Source organism: Hemitrygon akajei, chromosome 19 (assembly GCF_048418815.1).
Source record: "Hemitrygon akajei chromosome 19, sHemAka1.3, whole genome shotgun sequence".
In the NCBI taxonomy this organism is placed as follows: Eukaryota; Metazoa; Chordata; class Chondrichthyes; order Myliobatiformes; family Dasyatidae; genus Hemitrygon; species Hemitrygon akajei.
In genome coordinates, this window is record NC_133142.1 from 60,867,053 (window position 1) to 60,888,186 (window position 21,134).

The 21,134-nt window shown below is 39.9% G+C and overlaps 1 protein-coding gene across 3 annotated transcripts in view; it reads left to right on the forward strand.

Moving 5' to 3' along the window:
* Positions 1–21,134, forward strand: part of ift122 (intraflagellar transport 122 homolog (Chlamydomonas)) — a 221,434-nt gene that overhangs the window by 98,786 nt on the left and 101,514 nt on the right. For 2 of the 3 annotated variants that reach the window (XM_073072604.1, XM_073072605.1), the window contains one exon: positions 16,023–16,220. The exons of the other annotated variant lie outside the window; for it this stretch is intronic. In XM_073072604.1, the coding sequence (XP_072928705.1) occupies positions 16,023–16,220 (198 nt within the window). The remainder of the gene's footprint in view (positions 1–16,022; positions 16,221–21,134) is intronic. 3 annotated transcript variants of the gene reach the window in all.

Sequence of the window (21,134 nt, forward strand, 5' to 3'; positions counted from 1 at the left end):
AACCATATACGTAAAGTATGTTTAACTATTGGGTTGTCAATTCGTTTCGGCAATTTAGAAAGAGCAAAAGGGAGAGAAGTCCCCAAAATAGAACCCAGTGCAAAACCTGGTACCGATTTAATTTCCAGGCTCACCCAATGAGGGCTAAAAGATCCATCACAATCTTTCAACCAACATATCAAATATCTGATATTAACTGCCCAATAATAAAATCTAAAATTAGGCAATGCTAATCCACCTTCCTTCTTTGCCTTCTGTAAGTATATTTTACCTAACCTAGGATTTTTATTCTGCCAAATATATGAGGAAAGTTTTGAATCAACATTAGTAAAAAAAGATTTCGGAATAAAAATTGGTACCACTTGAAAAATATATAAGAACTTAGGTAAAATAACCATCTAATAGTGTTAATTCGACCTATCAGAGATAAAGATAATGGTGACCACTTAGTAAACAAGCATTTAATCTGATCAATTAAGGGTACAAAATTAACCTTAAATAAGTCTTTGTGGTTTTTTGTGATTTTAATCCCTAAGTAAATAAAAGAATCATTAACTAATTTAAAAGGTAAGTTTCCATAAATTGGGACCTGTCTATTTAAAGGAAACAATTCACTCTTATTAAGATTTAACTTATACCCAGAAAAATCACTAAATTGAGCCAACAATGATAAAATTACAGGAATAGATTTCTCAGGATTGGAAATAAATAATAATAAATCATCTGCATACAAAGATAACTTATGAATATCTGTCCCACGATTAATACCAAGAATATCCTGTGATTCTCTGATAGCAATTGCCAAGGGTTCTAAAGCAATATCAAATAATAGTGGACTAAGAGGACAGCCTTGTCTAGTGCCCCGAAATAAATGAAAAAAGGGAGATCTTTGATTATTAGTAAACACCGAGGCTACTGGGGTATGATAAATCAGTTTAATCCAGGAAATGAATGTCGGACTAAAATTAAACTTCTCCAACACATTAAATAAGTATGGCCATTCAACTCTATCAAATGCTTTCTCCGCATCTAATGAAATAACACATTCTGAGATATTATGTGAAGGAGTATACACAATATTCAATAACCTCCTAACATTAAAAAAAGAATAACAATTTTTAATAAAACCGGTTTGATCCTCTGAAATAATTTGGGGTAATACCTTCTCCAATCTGGATGCAAGTAACTTGGAAAAAATCTTGGAATCTACATTCAGTAAGGATATTGGTCTATAGGATGCACAATCAGTAGGGTCTTTATCTTTCTTCAATATTAAAGAAATAGAAGCTCTATAAAAAGATTGTGGCAAATTGCCCAATCTAATTGCTTCTTCAAAAACCTTATATAACCAAGGAGAGAGAGTAGCAGAAAAACATTTTAAAAATTCTGCTGTATACCCATCCGGACCAGCTGCTTTCCCTGAATTCATGGAAGAAATAACACCTCTGATTTCTGCATCAGTCATAGGAGTTTCCAATATTGAAAGATCATCTGGTGATAATCTTGGGAAATTCAATTTCCCAAGAAAATCACACATAGCACTGCAATCCTGAGGAAATTCAGAATGATACAGGGACGTATAAAAATCTTGAAATGATTTATTTATCTCATCATGGTTAATTGTCAAATCTCCATTTTGCTGACGGATCTTAGTACTTTGACTTTTAACCAAAGCGTTCTTCAATTGACTAGCTAATAGTTTACCCGATTTATCACTATGTATATAAAAATCAGATCTGGACTTCATCAGTTGATTTTCAATCGAAGATGTAAGTAATAAACTATATTCTGTTTGAAGTTCAACCCTTTGTTTGTAAAGCTCCTTACTAGGAGTAATCAAATATTTCTTGTCAATCTCTTTAATTTTATCAACCAATAAAAGAGTTTCCTTCTTTATGCGTTTTCTCAGACCAACAGAATAAGAAATAATCTGTCCACGTATATATGCTTTAAAAGTGTCCCAAAGTGTTCCGTAAGAAATATCTTCCGTGGAGTTGGTTGAAAAGAAGAAATCGATCTGTTCATTCATAAATTTAATAAAGTCCGGATCTTGCAATAAGGTAGAATCAAACCGCCATTGTCTAGCATTATGAACTGTGTCCATAAATTTAATAGAAAGTTTTAATGGAGCATGGTCAGAAATAGCTATACTATCATAATAACAACCATTTACCGGAGGAATCAAACAAGAGTCAATACAAAAATAATCAATTCTCGAATAAGAATGATAAACATGTGAGAAAAAAGAAAACTCTTTGTCCTTAGGATGCCGAAATCTCCAAATACCAAAAATTCCATTATCAGTCAAAAAAGAGTTGATACAAGTGGCTGACTTATTGGGTACAGTCTGAGTAGATATAGATTTGTCCATCAAAGGATTTAAACAACAATTAAAATCACCACCCATTATTAACTTATATTCATTCAGATTAGGTAAAGAAGTAAATAAGGACTTAAAAAAATTAGGACAATCCACATTTGGAGCATAGACATTAACCATAGCAACCTTTTTATTAAAAAGTAAACCCGTAATTAACAAAAATCTACCATTCGGATCCGAAAAGATATCATGTTGGACAAATGTAATAGAGGAGTCAATAAAAACTGAAACTCCCTTTACTTTGGCATTCGAATTCGAATGATATTGTTGACCCCGCCAAAACCTAAAAAAGCGATAGTTGTCCTCCTTCCTCACATGAGTTTCTTGTACAAAAATGATATGAGCATTAAGTCTTTGGAATACTTTGAAAATCTTCTTTCGTTTAATCAGATGGTTTAAACCATTAGTATTCCAAGAAACAAAATTAATGGTCTGAGCCATAGTTCTAAGATCAACCCTTTGGTATAAAAAGGGTTAACCAAATTACAAACTCATGCCCTCGGAAGAAGAACAAAAATAAAAAGCGGACCCGGAAGTGACGACATTGCGGACATATTTGTAGTTCAAAATCAGCCCAAATGAAAAAAACTAAAAAAAAACTGATAGAAAAAATATAGAATTAGAAAAAAGACCACCCCCCCCCTACTCAAGAAAGAGAAAAAAACAGAGCCAAAAAAAGGCCAGGAAAAAGCAAAAATGAAACTAACCCTACCCCCATATCAGCGGAAGACCACTCCATATATAAAGGATATATATAAAAAAACCACCCAAACTTTAAAAATTATAATCACTATACTAGAACCAGACTTCTTAATATAATTGGTAGTAGAAAAAAAACGAAAATATAATCACTAAAAACTTATAAATCGGGTTAAAACCCAAACAAACCAAAAAAAAATTTAAACTGTGATAAGCGATGCATTGTAGGAAGAAGACAAGAGAAAAAAAATAGCGCCATCTTAAAAAACACCAAAAATGTTTTATCAAAAAACCACCATCTTAGTAAAAAAGTATTCACCTTCGAAGGATTAAAAATACACCTTCGAAGGAACAGAAAATAGTTAGCGATACAGTATAATGGTTAAAGTGTGTAAAACAAAACGATTAATACGTCGAAAGAACACTTTAACTTGAGTATAAAGTGTAGAGTAAACCTACACCAACAACCAGAAACCAAATCTGGTTTGGAGGATCAAAAACCATCTTACACGATCAAAATCACTCATTCATTTGGCCTGAGAGCCCGTAACAGTAGGGAAGTTCTCATTCAGAAAACTTCTCGGTTCAAATGTAGAAAGAAAAACCCGGCGAGGAGCGTTCGGTGGAGAAATTCTGAGCTTCGCAGGGTATAAGATTTCGCTGGTTTTAAATTTTTCTCATAACATTCAGACATCAGCGGTTTAAAAAGAAGCCGTGCCCTCATTACCTCAGGACTAAAATCTTACACTAAGCGGAAGTTGTGATCTTGAAATTTAATCATACCTACACGTCGAGCCACACGAATAAGTTGCTCTTTAATATGTACATAATGGAACTGGACAATTACAACCGAAGGTTTAGCTGAAGCACTCGGTGATCGACGCATAATTCTATGCGCGCGATCAAGTAACAGCGGGCTGTCTGGGAAAACAGACGGGAACGCATCCTTTAAAAGTTGAGCAAAATAATCCCTGGGGTCGTCTTTTTCGATACCTTCTGGGAGACCAAGTATACGTAGGTTCTGTCTTCTGGACCGATTCTCAAAGTCGACACTCTTGGTTTTAAGTGTTTCCACCAGTTTAGTAGTCGAAAGTAAGTCCTGTTGCAATTTTTCAATTATCAAATCTCGTTTCCGAGCGTCTTCTTGCAGAGATGCGATAAGAACTTGCTGCTGGTTAATTACTGAATCTGTCTTATCCATATAATCTCGAAAAGCCTTTATATCTTGTTTAAAAATTTGTTGTTCATCAAATTTTTTATCCAAAACCTCCAATAACAATTCATAAGTTAATTCAGTGCGTTGCGGATGAGCTTGCTTCTTTCCATTACCATTCGGGTTCCGCCCAGGTTCTCGTCCTTTAGATCTAAGAGCCATTTCTGAGTACATATCTTCAAAAATTCACAATAAACTCTTAACGATAAGTCCAAAAAAATAGCAAGAATCTTTTGGTGTAGGTAAAAATAAGTTGAATAAGGGTGATCAAAGGTTAAAAAAAGTAAAGGTTATGGAGCGAATCTAAAACAGTACTCACTCCATGAGCGTCTCCCGCTGACCTCGTTTTTTTTTTTTGTTTTTGTTTTTTTTTTCAGTTAGTAGGGATTTGTTTTAGTTAGTGGGGGTTCTTTTTTTCCCTTCTTTTTCTTTCAAAAAAAATATTCTTAACACCTGATGAAGGGCCTCAGCCCGAAACATCAACAGCGCTTCTCCCTATAGATGCTGCCTAGCCTGCTGTGTTCTACCAGCATTTTGTGTGTGTTGTTGTTTTCTTAACACTTTATTTTTTCTTATTATTATTGATATATCGCTTAGCTTTGTTAATCAGTTATTTGTTAATTTAATTCTTTATTGTACATAATGACATGTTGACTGAATGTATCTTTTTTGTTAATCTTCAATAATAATTAATAAAAAAGATTTTAAAATGAAATGAAATGTAAATATCTAAAAAAGTGTGCATTTGATAGGTCATATTTGTCCATTAACTGAGTGAAAGACATTCAGCAATTCCCCATAATCAAATCTAAAAAAAGTTACTATTCCTTTGGCTTTCCAAATTGAAAAGGTCTGATCAGAAATTGATGGTTTAAAAAAAATAATTGAGATGGATTTTACTAGAAAGAACAAAATTATTAAAGTCAAAGAATCTACGAAACTGAAACCAAGTTCTTAATGTATGTTTAATAATGGGATTAAGGTCTCGACTACCAATCTTAGAAAGCAAAAAAGGAAGAGGAGCTCCCAGTAGAGGCCAAAGAATACCCCTTCACCGAGTTTTTCTCCAAATCCACCCATAAAGGACAGTCATGTATGTCTGAGAAATGAATCCAAAAAGAAATGTATCAAATATTAATTGCCCAGTAATACATTCTAAAATTTGGCAAAGCCATATCACCATACTTTTTAAATTTCTGCCGTAAAGGATTACTCAATCTAGGATTTTTATTATTCCAAATGAAAGATAGAATTTTAGAGTCTATTCTATCAAAAAACAGTTTAGGAACAAAAGAAGGGATTGCTTGGAATACATATAGAAACTTCGGTAACACTATCATTTTAATAGCATTAATTCGACCAATTAATGGTAATGTCATAGGCAACCATTTAGAAAGTACTTATTGTGTGTACTCAATTAATGGAAGAAAGTTATATTTATACAGGTCCTTAAAACATTTGTTAATTTTTATACCAAGATAAGTGAAGTTATTTTTAGCAATACTAAAAGGAATTTGGTCATATTGATCTAAATAGTTGTTAATAGGAAATAACTCACTTTTGTGCAAATTTAATTTATATCCTGAAAAACTACTAAATTCAGAAAATATAGATAACATAGCAGGAATAGATTTCTTAGGATCTGAAATATAAACTAACAAGTCATATGCATGCAATGAAACCTTATGCACTTCTCTCGTCTCTTAACACCTTGAACTTTATTGGAGTCCCGAAGAGCAGTAGCAAGAGGTTCTAAAGCCAGGTTGAATAACAACGGACTATGAGGACAACCCTGCCGGGTACCTCTGTATAACCTAAAATAATGAGATTTTTGATTGTTAGTTATAACTGCTGCCATAGGGGCTTGATAGATCAACTTAATCCAGGAAATAAAATCTGGACCAAAATTAAATCTCTCTGAAACCTCAAATAAATAGGGCCATTCTACCCTATCAAAGGCTTTCTCTGCATCAAGGGAAACAATACATTCAGATTCTTTAGATGGAGGGGAATGAATAATATTCAATAATCTCTGAATATTAAAATATGAGTATCTAGTCTGAATAAATCCAGTTTGATCCTTAGAAATAACCTTACATAAAACCATATTTTCAAAATCTGACTTCTAGCCGTAGTTGCTTTGAGTTGAGCAGCCAAGAATTTGCCTGACTTATCTCCATGTATATAAAATTGACTTTTAGATTTCAAAAGTTGCTGCTCAATGGGATAAGTCAATAGCAAGTCATGCTGTGTTTGAAGTTTCACCCTTTCCTTATATAAATCTTCAACAGGTGATACTGAATAAACTTTATCTATTTCTTTAATCCTGTTAGTAATTACTAAAAGTTCCGCTTTAGTTTTCCTTCTTAAAGCTGCTGAATGTGAAATTATCTGTCCCCTAAGAAAAGATTTCATCGCATCCCAAATAACCAAATTCGACATACCCTCAGTTGTATTTAATTCAAACAATAAAGAGATTTGCTCTTTAATAAAACTTACAAATGCTGAATCGTGGAGCAATGCAGCATTAAATCTCCACTGAGATGCATTCCGTGTATTATCAGGGAGCTTCTGTATTAGTTTCCTGGGCGCATGATCCAACAACGCAATAGTGTCATATGCACAGTCAGCAACAAAAGGCACCAATTGCGTATCTAACAGAAAATAATCAATTCTTGAATATTTATGATGTACATGTGAAAAAAAGAAAAATCCTTACCTTTAGGATAAAGAAATCTCCAAATACCAACTAAACTATACTCTAGTAAAAAGGAATTAATACAGGACGCAGCCTTATTAAGAAAGCACGGATTGGTTGATGACCTATCAATCGAGGGATTGAGACAGCAGTTAAAGTCACTGCCCATAATCAACTTATATTCATTTAAATTCAGCAGTGCAGAAAATAACCTCTTAAAAAAAATTCAGGGCTATTTACATTAGGTGCATGCACACAACCAAAGCCACCTTTTGACCACATAACAAACCGGTAACAATTAAATATCTTCCACTTGGATCAGTGACAGTATTAAAATGTACAAAAGAGACTTTAAAATTAATAAAAATAGACACTCCTCTAATTTTAGTTACTGATGAAGAGTGAAACTGAGAGCTCTTCCAAAATTTATGAAAACAGTTTTCATCCCTACAGATGTAGGTCTCTTATAACCATATAACAATTACAGCACGGAAACAGTCTGTTCTAGTCCGTGCCGAACGCTTATTTTCATCTAGTCCCACCTACCTGCACTCAGCCCAAAACCCTCCATTCCTTTCCTATCCATATACCTATCCAATTTTCTTACGCAAAAATAATATCGGCTTGAAGTGTTTTAAATTTCTTAAAGATCTTTCTACACTTATAGGTTGGTTCAAGCCATTCAGGTTCCAGGAAATTATATTAATTTTATTAACGTCCATACTACGACTTTAAAGTTTTATGAAATAAATTAGTGCGCCGACACAAACCAAACCCACAGGTTTCTGATCAAATTATGGATTCGATCAGAAGGAAAAACAACATAATTGACAGGAAAACCTCTCAGGACTGCCCAGTTGAGAAAACCTAAACTAATAGCCCCACCCGTCTCCCCCCAAAGCCAGAAAAAAAAACATCCAATAGGTGGACAGCATGCTAAACTAAACACCCTAAACCCTTAGTCTCTAATAGGTAGACTTTTTTTTTAGAAACAGTTATATACTGACACCACTGACTAAAGACACAACATCAAATACTTAAAAAATAGAGAAATTCCAAATGTTTTGATATTATGTCTAACAGAGGTTAGAACGCAGTTAACAGTGGTCAACTTAAAATCGTTTAATAAAAATTGATCATATATTCAGAAAAGATAGATCCAACCAAATAACATGCTGTGACTAATATTAAACTCTTACAAATCCTAAAGAAAGAAGAAAAAAAAAACAGCCCAAACAATGTCTGGACCAACATAGAACATAAATTGAACTTTCAAAGATTCAGCTGCAAACGACTCTCAGCTAAAGATTAAATTTGATATGATGTCTAATAGATGTTAGAACGTAATTAACAGTGGCCATCTTAAATTCATTTATTAAAATTGATCATATATTCAAAAAAAGATAGATCCAAGCAAATAATATGTTACGACTGGTGGTAAATTCCTAAAGGAAAAAAAAGAGTCAAAGCGATGTCTGTGCATAGAACGTAGATTGAACTTTCAGCTACAAATGACTCTCAGCTAAGGATTAAGTGTTGGAGTTGCTTGCAAAACAGGCAGTGTTGGAGTTGCTTACATGACAGTTTTAAGCTCGTTGACAAATTTCCAAGCCTCCTCTGGGGAATCAAGTTGTTTTGGACGGGCGTTAGGCGGAAAAATTATCAAACGAGCTGGACAACACAGAGAGGGATGACAGTTCTTCTTATAAAGTTCAGCCATCACTTCCCGATATTCCTTCTGCATAAACCTCAAGAGGCAACTATACGAAACTCTACTCCATTATAAATTAGCTTCCCCCGCTTCCTAGCATCTCGAAGAATTGCTTCTTTAGTAGCATAGTAATTCAGACAAAGTATCACCGGACGTGGCTTCATCTCAACTGAAGGCTTCAGGTGGGGGAATTGGGTGAGCTCTATCTATTAACGGAGAAGTTTGGAGTATCTCACTAAAAAGTGAGTATAACATATTCCTAAAAAACTTTAATGGCTCACTGGTTTCCATGTTTTCAGGCAAACCCAGTATACGTAAATTCATCCTTTGACTTCTGCTTTCCAGATCAATAGTTTTCTTCTTAATTCTTGATAATTCCAAAGAAACCTCAACAATTTTCTTTTCCATGGTAGAAATCTTTACTTCTTGTTCTTTAATCACTTGATGTATTGTCTCCTGTTGTCTTCCGATTCTATTGGTGTCCTTTTTAAGCATTTGATATTGAGATTCCAGATTCCTCAAAGATTCCTGGACAGCAGAGACAGTTTTTTTCAAGCTTTTCATTAGCATTCGTCAGTTTTAGAGTCCACCATTCTGATCTTGGTATTACTACCTTGCATCAAAGAAAATATTCTTTCTGGAATAAAGGCTTCCTCTGCCTCCTTTGTTCAATTTGTTCAGTTTCAGAAACAATTTTGCCATGTTTTAAGGCTGATTTATACTTCTGCGTAGTAGCCTATGCCGCAACCTTCGTAAGTGGGCTGCGCCGTTGTGAGCATTTATACCTGTGCGTTGGTGTGTCTGCATCACTCTCCAATTCACTATCAAAACGCTAGTTGGCGGTGGGGTTTCTAATGGTGACTGAGTGCATCATGTTGGAGTTGGAGCTAATAAATGTTGAACAAGGGTTACTTTTATTGAAATTACTGCAACGCAGAAAAGAGAGAAGACGTCAGAGGAGATGGTATGTACAACCATTGAACGGATTGAGGCAGAGGGAGGGTGAATTTTCTGTGCTTGTCCGGCCACTGAGAGACATGGATGAGGAAATGCATTTCAAATATTTTCAGATGTAGGCAGGTAGATTTGACAATTTGGTTCAACGTCTCCAACCATTTATTTCGCATAAGTATATGCACAATATGCCTATAGATAGGAGGAAATGCGGTGCTACCAAGTGGACCAATGACAGTTGTTGCGGTCTGCGTCTCCGTGATGCACAGTTACATTTTTGGAGAGGTGCGCGTCAGGCTATAGCGTAGGGTAGGGCATAGGGTACAGCATAGTTTACGCAGCTACGCCATAGCTATTGCGTTCATTTGACGCAGAAGTATAAATCAGCCTTTAATTCCATTCCAGTTCAGGTTCCAGCCATTGTAATTAAATCTTAAATCCTTCACTAAAAGTAATGAATCTTCAAAGTTTAAACAAAGGTAGCACTGGAAAGTAGGTTGTAAAAGGAAGGAGTAGAGCCAACACGCGTCTTACTCCATGAGCTTCCCAGAAGAGACTGAGCTGAGACCATGTTAATGCTTTCACGTAGCCAGGTCCCTCAAACAGGAACACTACTATCCAGAAATGTTCCATAGTTCTCTGATGGCAACCCCACTCAGTATGATAGAGAAAGAGAAAGGGTGGGCAACTGGTACATTTTTGGTACTACATAGGCCAGATAACAATAACCCCTCCACTGATTTGGTTCAAGCCAATAATTCAATTTTTAGAAGGGTACCTCTGGCAGCCAGTGCTAGTCCTGACAACCACATACCTATTAGGTACTGTTAACAGGATTGAGAGGATCACCAGTAATATAGATTTTGCATGTACTCTTACCGAAATCTAGTCCTATCACATGGTTACAATAACAAATTTCATCCTTAACCTCATGAAGCAGCTTCAGAGCAGGGGAGTTATGCAGCCCATTGCAGGAAGGTTGATAACATCTTTCAAAACAATTGCATTGGCATGAGTCATCTCAATGGACAGCGCAGACCCATGCGCCTTTCCCAGCTCTTTTCCTTATCAAAATAAAGCACAGAATCAAAATCACTACAATTCAGGGGTATAGGCTGCATTGGCAAGCCAATTTTCAAATGTGTGAACCTTCTAGAACATACCCTACAACCTGACTGGTTAGTAACCAATGCCAGTAATTAGGATGAAGTGTTAAGAGCATTAGTGTCGTCAGTGTTCTGCACTTAAACAGGAAATAGATGGCCAGATTACCCAAAACCTATAATGCTTAGTGAATCCTTAAAGTTAACGAAGTTTCAAATTCAGCCCTTATCATCAAGGTTCTTCTGGCCACTGGTTCCCTGCTCCAGTAGCACCACTGTGTTAATATGCAATGTGTGGATCCATATCTGCTTTTCTTGGATCTTCAGAGCAACATATGTAGTTAGAAATACTTGAAGCAGGTTTGTCCACTGAGGTTCAAGACAGTTCTTTCGTCAGTAGGATCTCACCAGTACCCAATCTCCTGCTTAGAACCATAGAACATTACAGCACAGAAACAGGCCTTTTGGCCCTTCTTGGTTGTGCCAAACCATTTTTCTGCCTAGTCCCACTGACCTGCACCTGGACCATATCCCTCCATACACCTCTCATCCATGTACCTGTCCAAGTTTTTCTTAAATGTTAAAAGTGAGCCCGCATTTACCACTTCATCTGGCAGCTCATTCCACACTCCCACCACTCTCTGTGTGAAGAAGCCCCCCCCAATATTCCCTTTAAACTTTTCCCCCTCCACCCTTAACCATGTCCTCTTTTTTTTCTCCCCTAGCCTCAGTGGAAAAAGCCAGCTTGCATTCACTCTTATCTATATGCTTGGTTAGTTCTAAAACTCTGCAGCCAGCACATTCTTCTGTGCTTCAAGTATCTATGGATGGAAACCTCTAAAAGCTAGTGCTGTACAATACTGTAACATGTTTTTTCTCATAGTATGCATCTGTTTTAGTATAAAACAGATAGTATGTATCTGTTTTACTGAAAAGGAAGGAATAACTGGCAAGTTCATGGGACATCCCGATACTATCTCCTGCAGAGATAGGCCTGTTACACGGTTTGGAGTGCAGTGAAATTGTCACGAGGGTCAGTGGAAGCACCTCTGGAGCAGCTTAGCTCAGTCTCACTGTACAATTTAGCTAGCCTATGCTTCAAGGCCCTGTTCTGTCTTTCTGCTACCCCATTAGTTTGTAGGTGGTAAGGGTAGCTGAAATGATCCTTGCTCTACAAGGCTTTTGTCAACTCATAACATCACCCGTGAAGTGAGGAATGTTAACACAAACGAGAAAATCTGCTGATGCTGAAATCAAGCAACACAAAATGCTGGAGAAACTCAGCAGGCTAGGCAGCATCTATGGAACAGAGTGAACAGTCGACATTTTAGGCTAAGACCCTTCAGGATAGCAATTCACAAATAGTGAATAATCAATTGGCAAATTACACACTGCATGATGTGACAAATACAACATAACACTTTTCAACCTGCCTGTTGAGTTAATGATGCTCCCTTCTCCGACACACAATAATCCAACTAGATGGGGCAGTGCTTACCTGGTTCTGTTTGTACTTATTATTGCAGGTAATGAATCACCAGTAATGGCTTTGCTTCTCTCATTCTAATCTTTACTTCTAGTTTCTCCTAAAGTGCTATCCTTTTCTGCATAGTGGCCTTTGAAAATCAAGGCTATTTAGCTGATGAAAACCAACCAGAGAAAGTGCAGTGTGAATAGACAGTAACGTGCAAGGTCACAAGAAGGTTCTGGCAAGATAGTGGTAGCGACCAGCACAACCTGCAGACAGTTCACAAAACTACAGTACTACTACTTCTTTTAAGTAGGCTTCTACTGCTAATCTGCATGCAACTGAAGCCTGTAATTTACATTTTGATAATGTGTTTTTGGGCCGACTGAGCATTCTGGAGCTTTTGCTGTCTCCAAGGAAACTCAACATGGATGAGAACGAGGTTGACAACACAGTTTATGGCCTAATGGCAGAGCGCCAGTCTTGTCAATTAGAGCATCGAGAAGCCAAGCTGTTGTTCAGCATTGTCTGCCCAAGTTTGACCAGTCTCCCTGTCCCTCTTGCTGCTGCCAGAGGAAGTTGCAGGAGTCTTGGGTGTTGGGCAAGGTTTGATTGGCGTGGCTTTTGGATTGGATTTTTAAAGGACTCTGCAGTTTTTAAATTGCTATTTTGTGTGATTTTGATCAGGGTGCTTCAATGTGGACTGGCTCTGCAGCCTATAGTCAATGAATGACAGAGCTAAATTGAACTGAACTAAACTGAACATTCCTAGACTGTTTCAAGGACTCTGTGGTTTGATGTTTAAGATTCTGTGTGTTATTTGCTCTTTTTTTCCTGTTTGCATGATTTGGTTTTTTTTTGCACGTTGGGTGTTTGATGTTTTCCTTGAATGGGTTCCATGGTGTTTCTTTGTTTTGTGGCTGCCTGCAGGAAGACTAATCTCATGGTTGTATACTGCATACGTACTTTGATATTAAATGTACTTTGAATCTTAAAGATTGTGGGGTTAGAGTCCATCTTATTGTAGAGGGAACAATTCTGAAGTCTTATAACAGTGGGTTTCAACCTGTCCTTGAGCCAGGTGACAAAAATCACTGTCTTTTGAACAGAAACACCATGCAACACACACTATTTAAAAACGACATACACAAAATGCTGGTGGAACACAGCAGGCCAGGCAGCATCTATAAGGAGAAGCACTGTCGACATTTCGGGCCGAGACCCTTCGTCAGGACTAACTGAAAGGAAAGATAGTAAGAGATTTGAAAGTAGTTGGGAGAGGGGGAAATGCAAAATGATAGGAGAAGACCGGAGGGGGTGGGATGAAGCTAAGAGCTGGAAAGGTGATTGGCAAAAGTGATACAGAGCTGGAGAAGGGAAAGGATCATGGGCCGGGAGGCCTCAGGAGAAAGAAAGGGGGAAGCACCAGAGGGAGATGGAGAACAGGCAGGGTAATGGACAGAGAGAGGCCATGGATAGACATATCAGAATGGGAATGGGACGTGGAATTAAAATGTGTGGCCACTGGGAGATCCTGCTTTCTCTGGCGGACTGAGCGTAGGTGTTCAGCGAAACGGTCTCTCAGTCTGCGTCGGGTCTCACCAATATATAAAAGGCCACACCGGGAGTACCAGACGCAGTATACCACACCAGCCAACTTACAGGTGAAATGTCGTCTCACCTGGAAGGACTGTCTGGGGCCCTGAATGGTGGTGAGGGAGGAAGTGTAAGGGCAGGTGTAGCACTTGTTCCGCTTACAAGGATAAGTGCCAGGAGGGAAATCGGTGGGAAGGGATGGGGGGGGGGACGGGGACGAGTGGACAAGGGAGTCGCGTAGGGAGCGATCCCTGTGGAAAGCAGAAAGACGGGAGGGAAAGATGTGCTTGGTAGTGTGATCCCGTTGGAGGTGGCGGAAGTTATGAAAAATTATACGTTGGACCTGGAGGCTGGTGGGATGGTAGATGAGGACAAGAGGAACCCTATCCCGAGTGGAGTGGCGGGCGGATGGGGTGAGGGCAGATGTGCGGGAAATGGGAGAGATGCGTTTGAGAACAGAGTTGATAGTGGAAGAAGGGAAGCCCCTTTGTTTAAAAAAGGAAGACATCTCCTTCATCCTGGAATGAAAAGCATAATCCTGAGAGCAGACTGCATTGGCGCTGCCTCCTGCAGGCATGCTGAGCTCGTTGACTTCATTAACTTTGCCTCCAACTTTCACCCTGCCCTCAAATTTACCTGGTCCATTTCCGACACCTCCCTCCCCTTTCTTGATCTTTCTGTCTCCATCTCTGGAGACGGCTTATCTACTGATATCTACTATAAGCCTACAGACTCTCACAGCTACCTGGACTATTCCTCTTCCCACCCTGTCTTGCAAAAATGCTATCCCCTTCTCACAATTCCTCTGTCTCCACTGCATCTGCTCTCAAGATGAGGGCAGATTCCTCTTTATGCTCCCTACGCAACTCCCTTGTTCACTCGTTCCCCGCCCCCCCCCCCCCCCCCCCCATTCCTTCCCACTGATCTCCCTCCTGGCACTTATCCTTGTAAGCGGAACAAGTGCTACACCTGCCCTTACACTTCCTCCCTCACCACCATTCAGGGCCCCAGACAGTCCTTCCAGGTGAGGTGACACTTCACCTGTGAGTCGGCTGGTGTGGTATACTGCGTCCGGTGCTCCTGGTGTGGCCTTTTATATATTGGTGAGACCCAACACAGACTGGGAGACTGTTTAGCTGAACACCTACGCTCAGTCTGCCAGAGAAAGCAGGATCTTCCAGTGTCCACACATTTTAATTCCACGTCCCATTCCCATTCTGATATGTCTATCCATGGCCTCCTCTACTGTCAAAATGAATCCAAACTCAGGTTGGAGGAACAACACCTTATATACCGGCTGGGTAGCCTCCAACCTGATGGCATGAACATTGACTTCTCTAACTTCCATTAATGCCCCTCCTCCCCTTCTTACCCCATCCCTGACATATTTAGTTGTTTTTTTTTCTCTCTCTCTCTGCCTGTTCTCCATCTCCTTCTGATGCTCCCCTCCTTTCTTTCTCCCGAGGCCTCCTGTCCCATGATCCTTTCCCTTCTCCAGCTCTGTATCACTTTTGCCAATCACCTTTCCAGCTCTTAGCTTCATCCCACCCCCTCCGGTCTTCTCCTATCATTTCGCATTTCCCCCTCCCCCCACTACTTTCAAATCTCTTACTATCTTTCCTTTCAGTTAGTCCTGATGAAGGGTCTCGGCCCAAAACGTCGACAGTGCTTCTTCTGCCTGACCTGCTGTGTTCCATCAGCATTTTGTGTGTGTTGTTTGAATTTCCAGCATCTGCAGATTTCCTCGTGTCGGCTATTTAAAAATGGTTCGCTTTAAGCATGCTGTAGTGTGTAACAGCCGTGTAAGTGCATGTGACTGACTCTAGTTACAAACTGTTCGGCAAAAGTCTCCTGTCCCAACGAGGCAGCGTAATGTCCCAAAAGAAGGGGATCCCAGCTCTTGATTAATTTTTGATCTTTGAGAGTTGCTCCAATATGGGTAGCCATGCACGTGGGGATAGCTCTTAAAGAGCAAAGATATATCAGAAAATTGTGGGATTTCCTTTGTTTATTTGGGATACTATGCTGCTTAATTTGTCCAGGAGACTGTTGCTGAACAGCTTCTAACCATATCATCTTCAGTAATCTTCCTGATTTGTTTTTTTCAGTGCCCAAGGCATTGTGTAATCATGTTGTAAATTGATATATTCTTAAAGCGATCATAATTATTTGAATATTAATTCTTCAATGTCATTTTTAGGAGCCAAATGCTAACAGTGTGGCCTGGAATACCCAATGTGAGAATATGCTTTGTTTCTCTGGTGGTGGATTTCTCAATATAAAAGCCAGTAATTTTCCAGTCCATCAACAGAAGCTCCAAGGTTTTGTGGTAGGGTACAATGGCTCCAAGATCTTCTGCCTTCATGTATATGCTATGTCTGCTGTTGAGGTCCCACAGGTATGCCTCCTCATTTTGGTTGATTTATTGTCAAGAGCTAGTTATGATAAAAAGCTGTAAAACATCTTTGCTTCTGCTTGAATGAACAAAGTATGATAATGAGACAAAAGGAAACTCTGGACGTAGTTGATGATATCAACAGTTAATTTGGTTTCATCACCGCTACAGTGAGGTAAAAATCACCATTCCAAGTGACTAATGGACAGCTGAGTAATGGAAAGGAGGCTGGTACTTCAATTTAAGTTGAAGAAAGTGAGCAAAAATATTAGATTTTATTTAAGACTGGGGATGCTAATAGTTTGACAATGGTAAAATCTGGATTCCAATCTATCAAAATTTTCATTTTTTTCAGTGCCTTAAGTGTATAAGACATTAGTGTAATAAGTCTTTTAGGGTCAATTTGCTAGTGATGCCTGAACCCCAAAAGTTCTGTTTGAGCTGAGAGCAAAAAAAAAGCCAGGTAGTGTTAACATAGAACATAGAATAGTACAGCACATTACAGGCCCTTTGGCCCACAATGTCGTGCCGACCTTCAAACCCTGCCTCCCATATAGCCCCCCACCTTAAATTCCTCCATATACCTGTCTAGTAGTCTCTTAAACTTCACTAGTGTATCTGCCTCCACCACTGACTCAGGCAGTGCATTCCACGCACCGACCACTCTCTGAGTGAAAAACCTTCCTCTAATATCCCCCTTGAACTTCCCTCCCCTTACCTTAAAGCCATGTCCACTTGTACTGAGCAGTGGTGCCCTGGGAAAGAGGCGCTGGCTGTCCACTCTGTCTATTCCTCTTAATATCTTGTTCTTCTCTATCATGTCTCCTCTCATCCTTCTTCTCTCCAAAGAGTAAAGCCCTAGCTCCCTTAATCTCTGATCATAATCCATACTCTCTAAACCAGGCAGCATCCTGGTAAATCTCCTCTGTACCCTTTCCAATGCTTCCACATCTCAGAACTGGACACAGTACTCCAAGTGTGGCCCAACTAGAGTTTTATAGAGCTGCATCATTACATCGCGTCTCTTAAACTCTATCCCTCGACTTATGAAAGCTAACACCCCATAAGCTTTCTTAACTACCCTATCTACCTGTGAGGCTACTTTCCGGGATCTGTGGACATGTACCCCCAGATCCCTCTGCTCCTCCACACTACCAAGTATCCTGCCATTTACTTTGTACTCTGCCTTGGAGTTTGTCCTTCCAAAGTGTACCACCTCACACATCTCCGGGTTGAACTCCATCTGCCACTTCTCAGCCCACTTCTGCATCCTATCAATGTCTCTCTGCAATCTTCGACAATCCTCTACACTATCTACAACACCACCAACCCTTGTGTCATCTGCAAACTTGCCAACCCACCCTTCTAGCCCCACATCCAGGTCGTTAATAAAAAAAAAATCACAGAAAGTAGAGGTCCCAGAACCAATCCTTGTGGGACACTGCTAGTCACAACCCTCCAATCCAAATGTACTCACTCCACCACAATTCTCTGCCTTCTGCAGGCAAGCCAATTCTGAATCCACCTGGCCAAACTTCCCTGGATCCCATGCCTTCTGACTTTCTGAATAAGCCTACAGCGTGGAACCTTGTCAAATGCCTTACTAAAATCCATATAGATCACATCCACTGCACTACCCTCATCTATATGCCTGGTCACCACCTCAAAGAACTCTATCAGGCTTGTTAGACACGATCTGCCCTTCACAAAGCCATGCTGACTGTCCCTGATCAGACCATGATTCTCTAAATGCCCATAGATCCTATCTCTAAGAATCTTTTCCAACAGCTTTCCCACCACAGACGTAAGGCTCACTGGTCTGTAATTACCCAGACTATCCCTGCTACCTTCTTTGAACAAGGGGACAACATTCGCCTCCCTCCCATCCTCTGGTACCGTTCCCGTGGACAACAAGGACATAAAGATCCTAGCCAGAGGCTCAGCAATCTCGTCCCTCGCTTCGTGGAGCAACCTGTGGAATATTCCGTCAGCCCCTGGGGACTTATCCGTCCTAATGTATTTTAACAACGCCAACACCTCCTCTCCCTTAATATCAACATGCTCCAGAACATCAACCTCACTCATATTGTCCTCACCGTCATCAAGTTCCTTATCATTGGTAAATACTGAAGAGAAGTATTTATTGAGGATCTCGCTCACTTCTGTAGCCTCCAGGCACGTCTTCCCACTTTTATCTCTAATCGGTCCTACCTTCACTCCTGTCATCCTTTTGTTCACATAATTGAAGAATGCCTTGGGGTTTTCCTTTATCCTACTCGCCAAGGCCTTCTCATGCCCCCTTCTTGCTCTTCTCTGCCCCTTCTTAAGCTCCTTTCCTGCTACCCTATATTCCTCAAAAGACCCATCTGATCCTTGCTTCCTAAACCTCATGTATGCTGCCTTCTTCCACCTAACTAGATTTTCCACCTCACTTGTCACCCATGGTTCCTTCACCCTACTATTCTTTATCTTCCTCACCGGGACAAATTTATCCCTAACATCCTGCAAGAGATCCCTAAACATCGACCACATGTCCATAGTACATTTCCCTGCAAAAACATCCCAATTCACACCTGCAAGTTCTAGCCTTATAGCCTCATAATTTGCCCTTCCCCAATTAAAAGTTTTCCTCTCCTCTCTGTTGACTGTTCGGTCGACGGAACTAGGTTAGGAAATTCACCACACAATTCATAATTAATCGTTCACACTTATTGTCTCTGCACAAACAACAGCAAAACTATGTTGACCCTGGGCCAACAATTTATAACAAGAATTCTACTCTGTACCAATACTCACTCAGACCACTTTTCCAACTTATAACACCAAAATAGGGGATCTCTGTTGGCCAGATGAGCAATCCCTTCTTCTCCCAGAACCTAGCACAGGGGTTCTTCCTTGCGATGGTAGGTCTCTTGAGAGAGTTATCATTGATAGCATACTCGAAATATCCTGAAATATCATTGTCTACTTTAAAACACAGAAAGCAAAGCAACTTCATCTCACAAAATGGAGGATATAAAACAGTTCCACAAAATAGCAGCCTCCATCTCCAAGCACATGGCAGGAATAAAGACAAGTGATCTGTCTGCTTCCTCTGTTCTTGACCGATTTGAGCTCGATGTTTTCTTCCATATTTTAAATCTGCCATGGCCAATGGTATTAAGTGCCTTTCCATATAGATCTGAGGTTGATTATCAAGGTATAGCCACAGAACTAGAGATGCCAGGAAGGATAATTGAATGCTTCCCTTGCGGAGTGTAGGAAAGCAGGGAGACCTCCAGTGTTCCTAATGACTTCACCTGTGAGAAGTGCATCTAGCTGCAGCTTCTAACGCTCCACGTTAAGAAGCTGTGGCTGGACCTGGATGAACTTTGGATCATTCAGGAGGCTGAAAGGGTGTTAGATAAGACGTATAGAGCGGTAGTTACACCCAAAGAGCAGAACACAGGAGCCTAAGTGACGATCAGGAAGAGGAAAGGGGTTAAACAGCCAGTGCAGAGCACCCCTGTGGCCATCCCCTCAACAACAGATATATCACTTTGGATACTGTTATACTGTTGAGGGGGGGGGGGGGGGAGGAGAAATGACCTAGCAGAGGAAAGTCACAGTGGTCAGGTCTCTGGCATTGAGTCTGGCTTCGTGATTCAGAAGGGAAGGGGGGGAGCAGAGGTGAGCTGTGGTGATAGGGGATTTGTTAGGCAGGGGAAAAGAAAAGAAATTCTGTGGGCTAGACTGAGATTCTTAGGTGACAGGGTCCAGGGCATCTGGGGTATACTCCTCAGCATTCTTAAGTTGGAGGGTGAACAGCCAAAGGTCGCGGTTCATGTAGGTACCAATGACATGGGTAGAGAGAGTGACAAGCTTCTGCAAAGTGAGTTCAGGGAGTTAGGTGCTAACTTAAAGGGCAGGAGCTCTTAGATGGTGATCTCTGGATTGCTACCTGTGCCATGTGCTAGTGAGGCCAGAAATAGAAAGATCATACAGTTTAACATGTGGCTAAGGAGTTGGTGTAGGAGGGACGGCATAAGATTTTTGGATCATTGGGCTGTCTTCAAGGGAAGCTGTGATCTGTATGGTAGTGATGGTTTGCATCTAAACTGGAGGGAGACTAATAATCCTAGTAGGAAGGTTTGCTAGTGCTGCACTGGGGGGTTGGGGGGTGTTAAACTAGAGTTACAGGGGGATGGAAAGCAGAGTGCCTGTACAGATAGTGGAAGGGTGGAGACAGATGTTGTTATGACCTCAAACTCATGGAATCAAAAGGTTGCGCATTTTGCGACTAATGTCTTGAGCTGCATATATTTCAGTGTGAGAATTATCGGAAAGGCAGATGCTCAGAGCATGGATCAACACATAGAATTATGACTGTAGCCATTAATGAGACTTGGTTGTAGGAGGGGCAGGACTGGCATTCCTTTGTTTTAGATATGACGGTGGGAGGGATTAAAGAGGGAGGGGTAGTGTTAGGAGTCGGAAAATTTCACACTGTATTTTATCAGAACAAATGGAGAACTTGGCTAGTGAGGCTTTATGGGTGGAACTGAGGAATAAGAAAGATATGACCATGTTAATATTATAGATAACCCAACAGTCCACGGGAATTAGAGGAATAGATCTGTAGAGAGATCACTGACTGCTGCAAGAAACATATGGTTGTTACAGTAGATGATTTTAACTTTCCACATAATGACTGGGACTGCCATACTGTAAAGGACTAGATGGTTTAGAGTTTGTCAGTTGTGTTCAGAAAAGTTTCTTTAATCAGTACATAAGTCCCAACGAGAGAGTTTGTGATACTTGGTCTCCTATTAGGAAACGAAGCAGGGTAGATAACAGAAACTTGTGTATGGGAGCACTTTGCATCTAGTGATCATAATGCCATTAGTTTCAAAATAAATATGGAAAAGGATAGGTCTG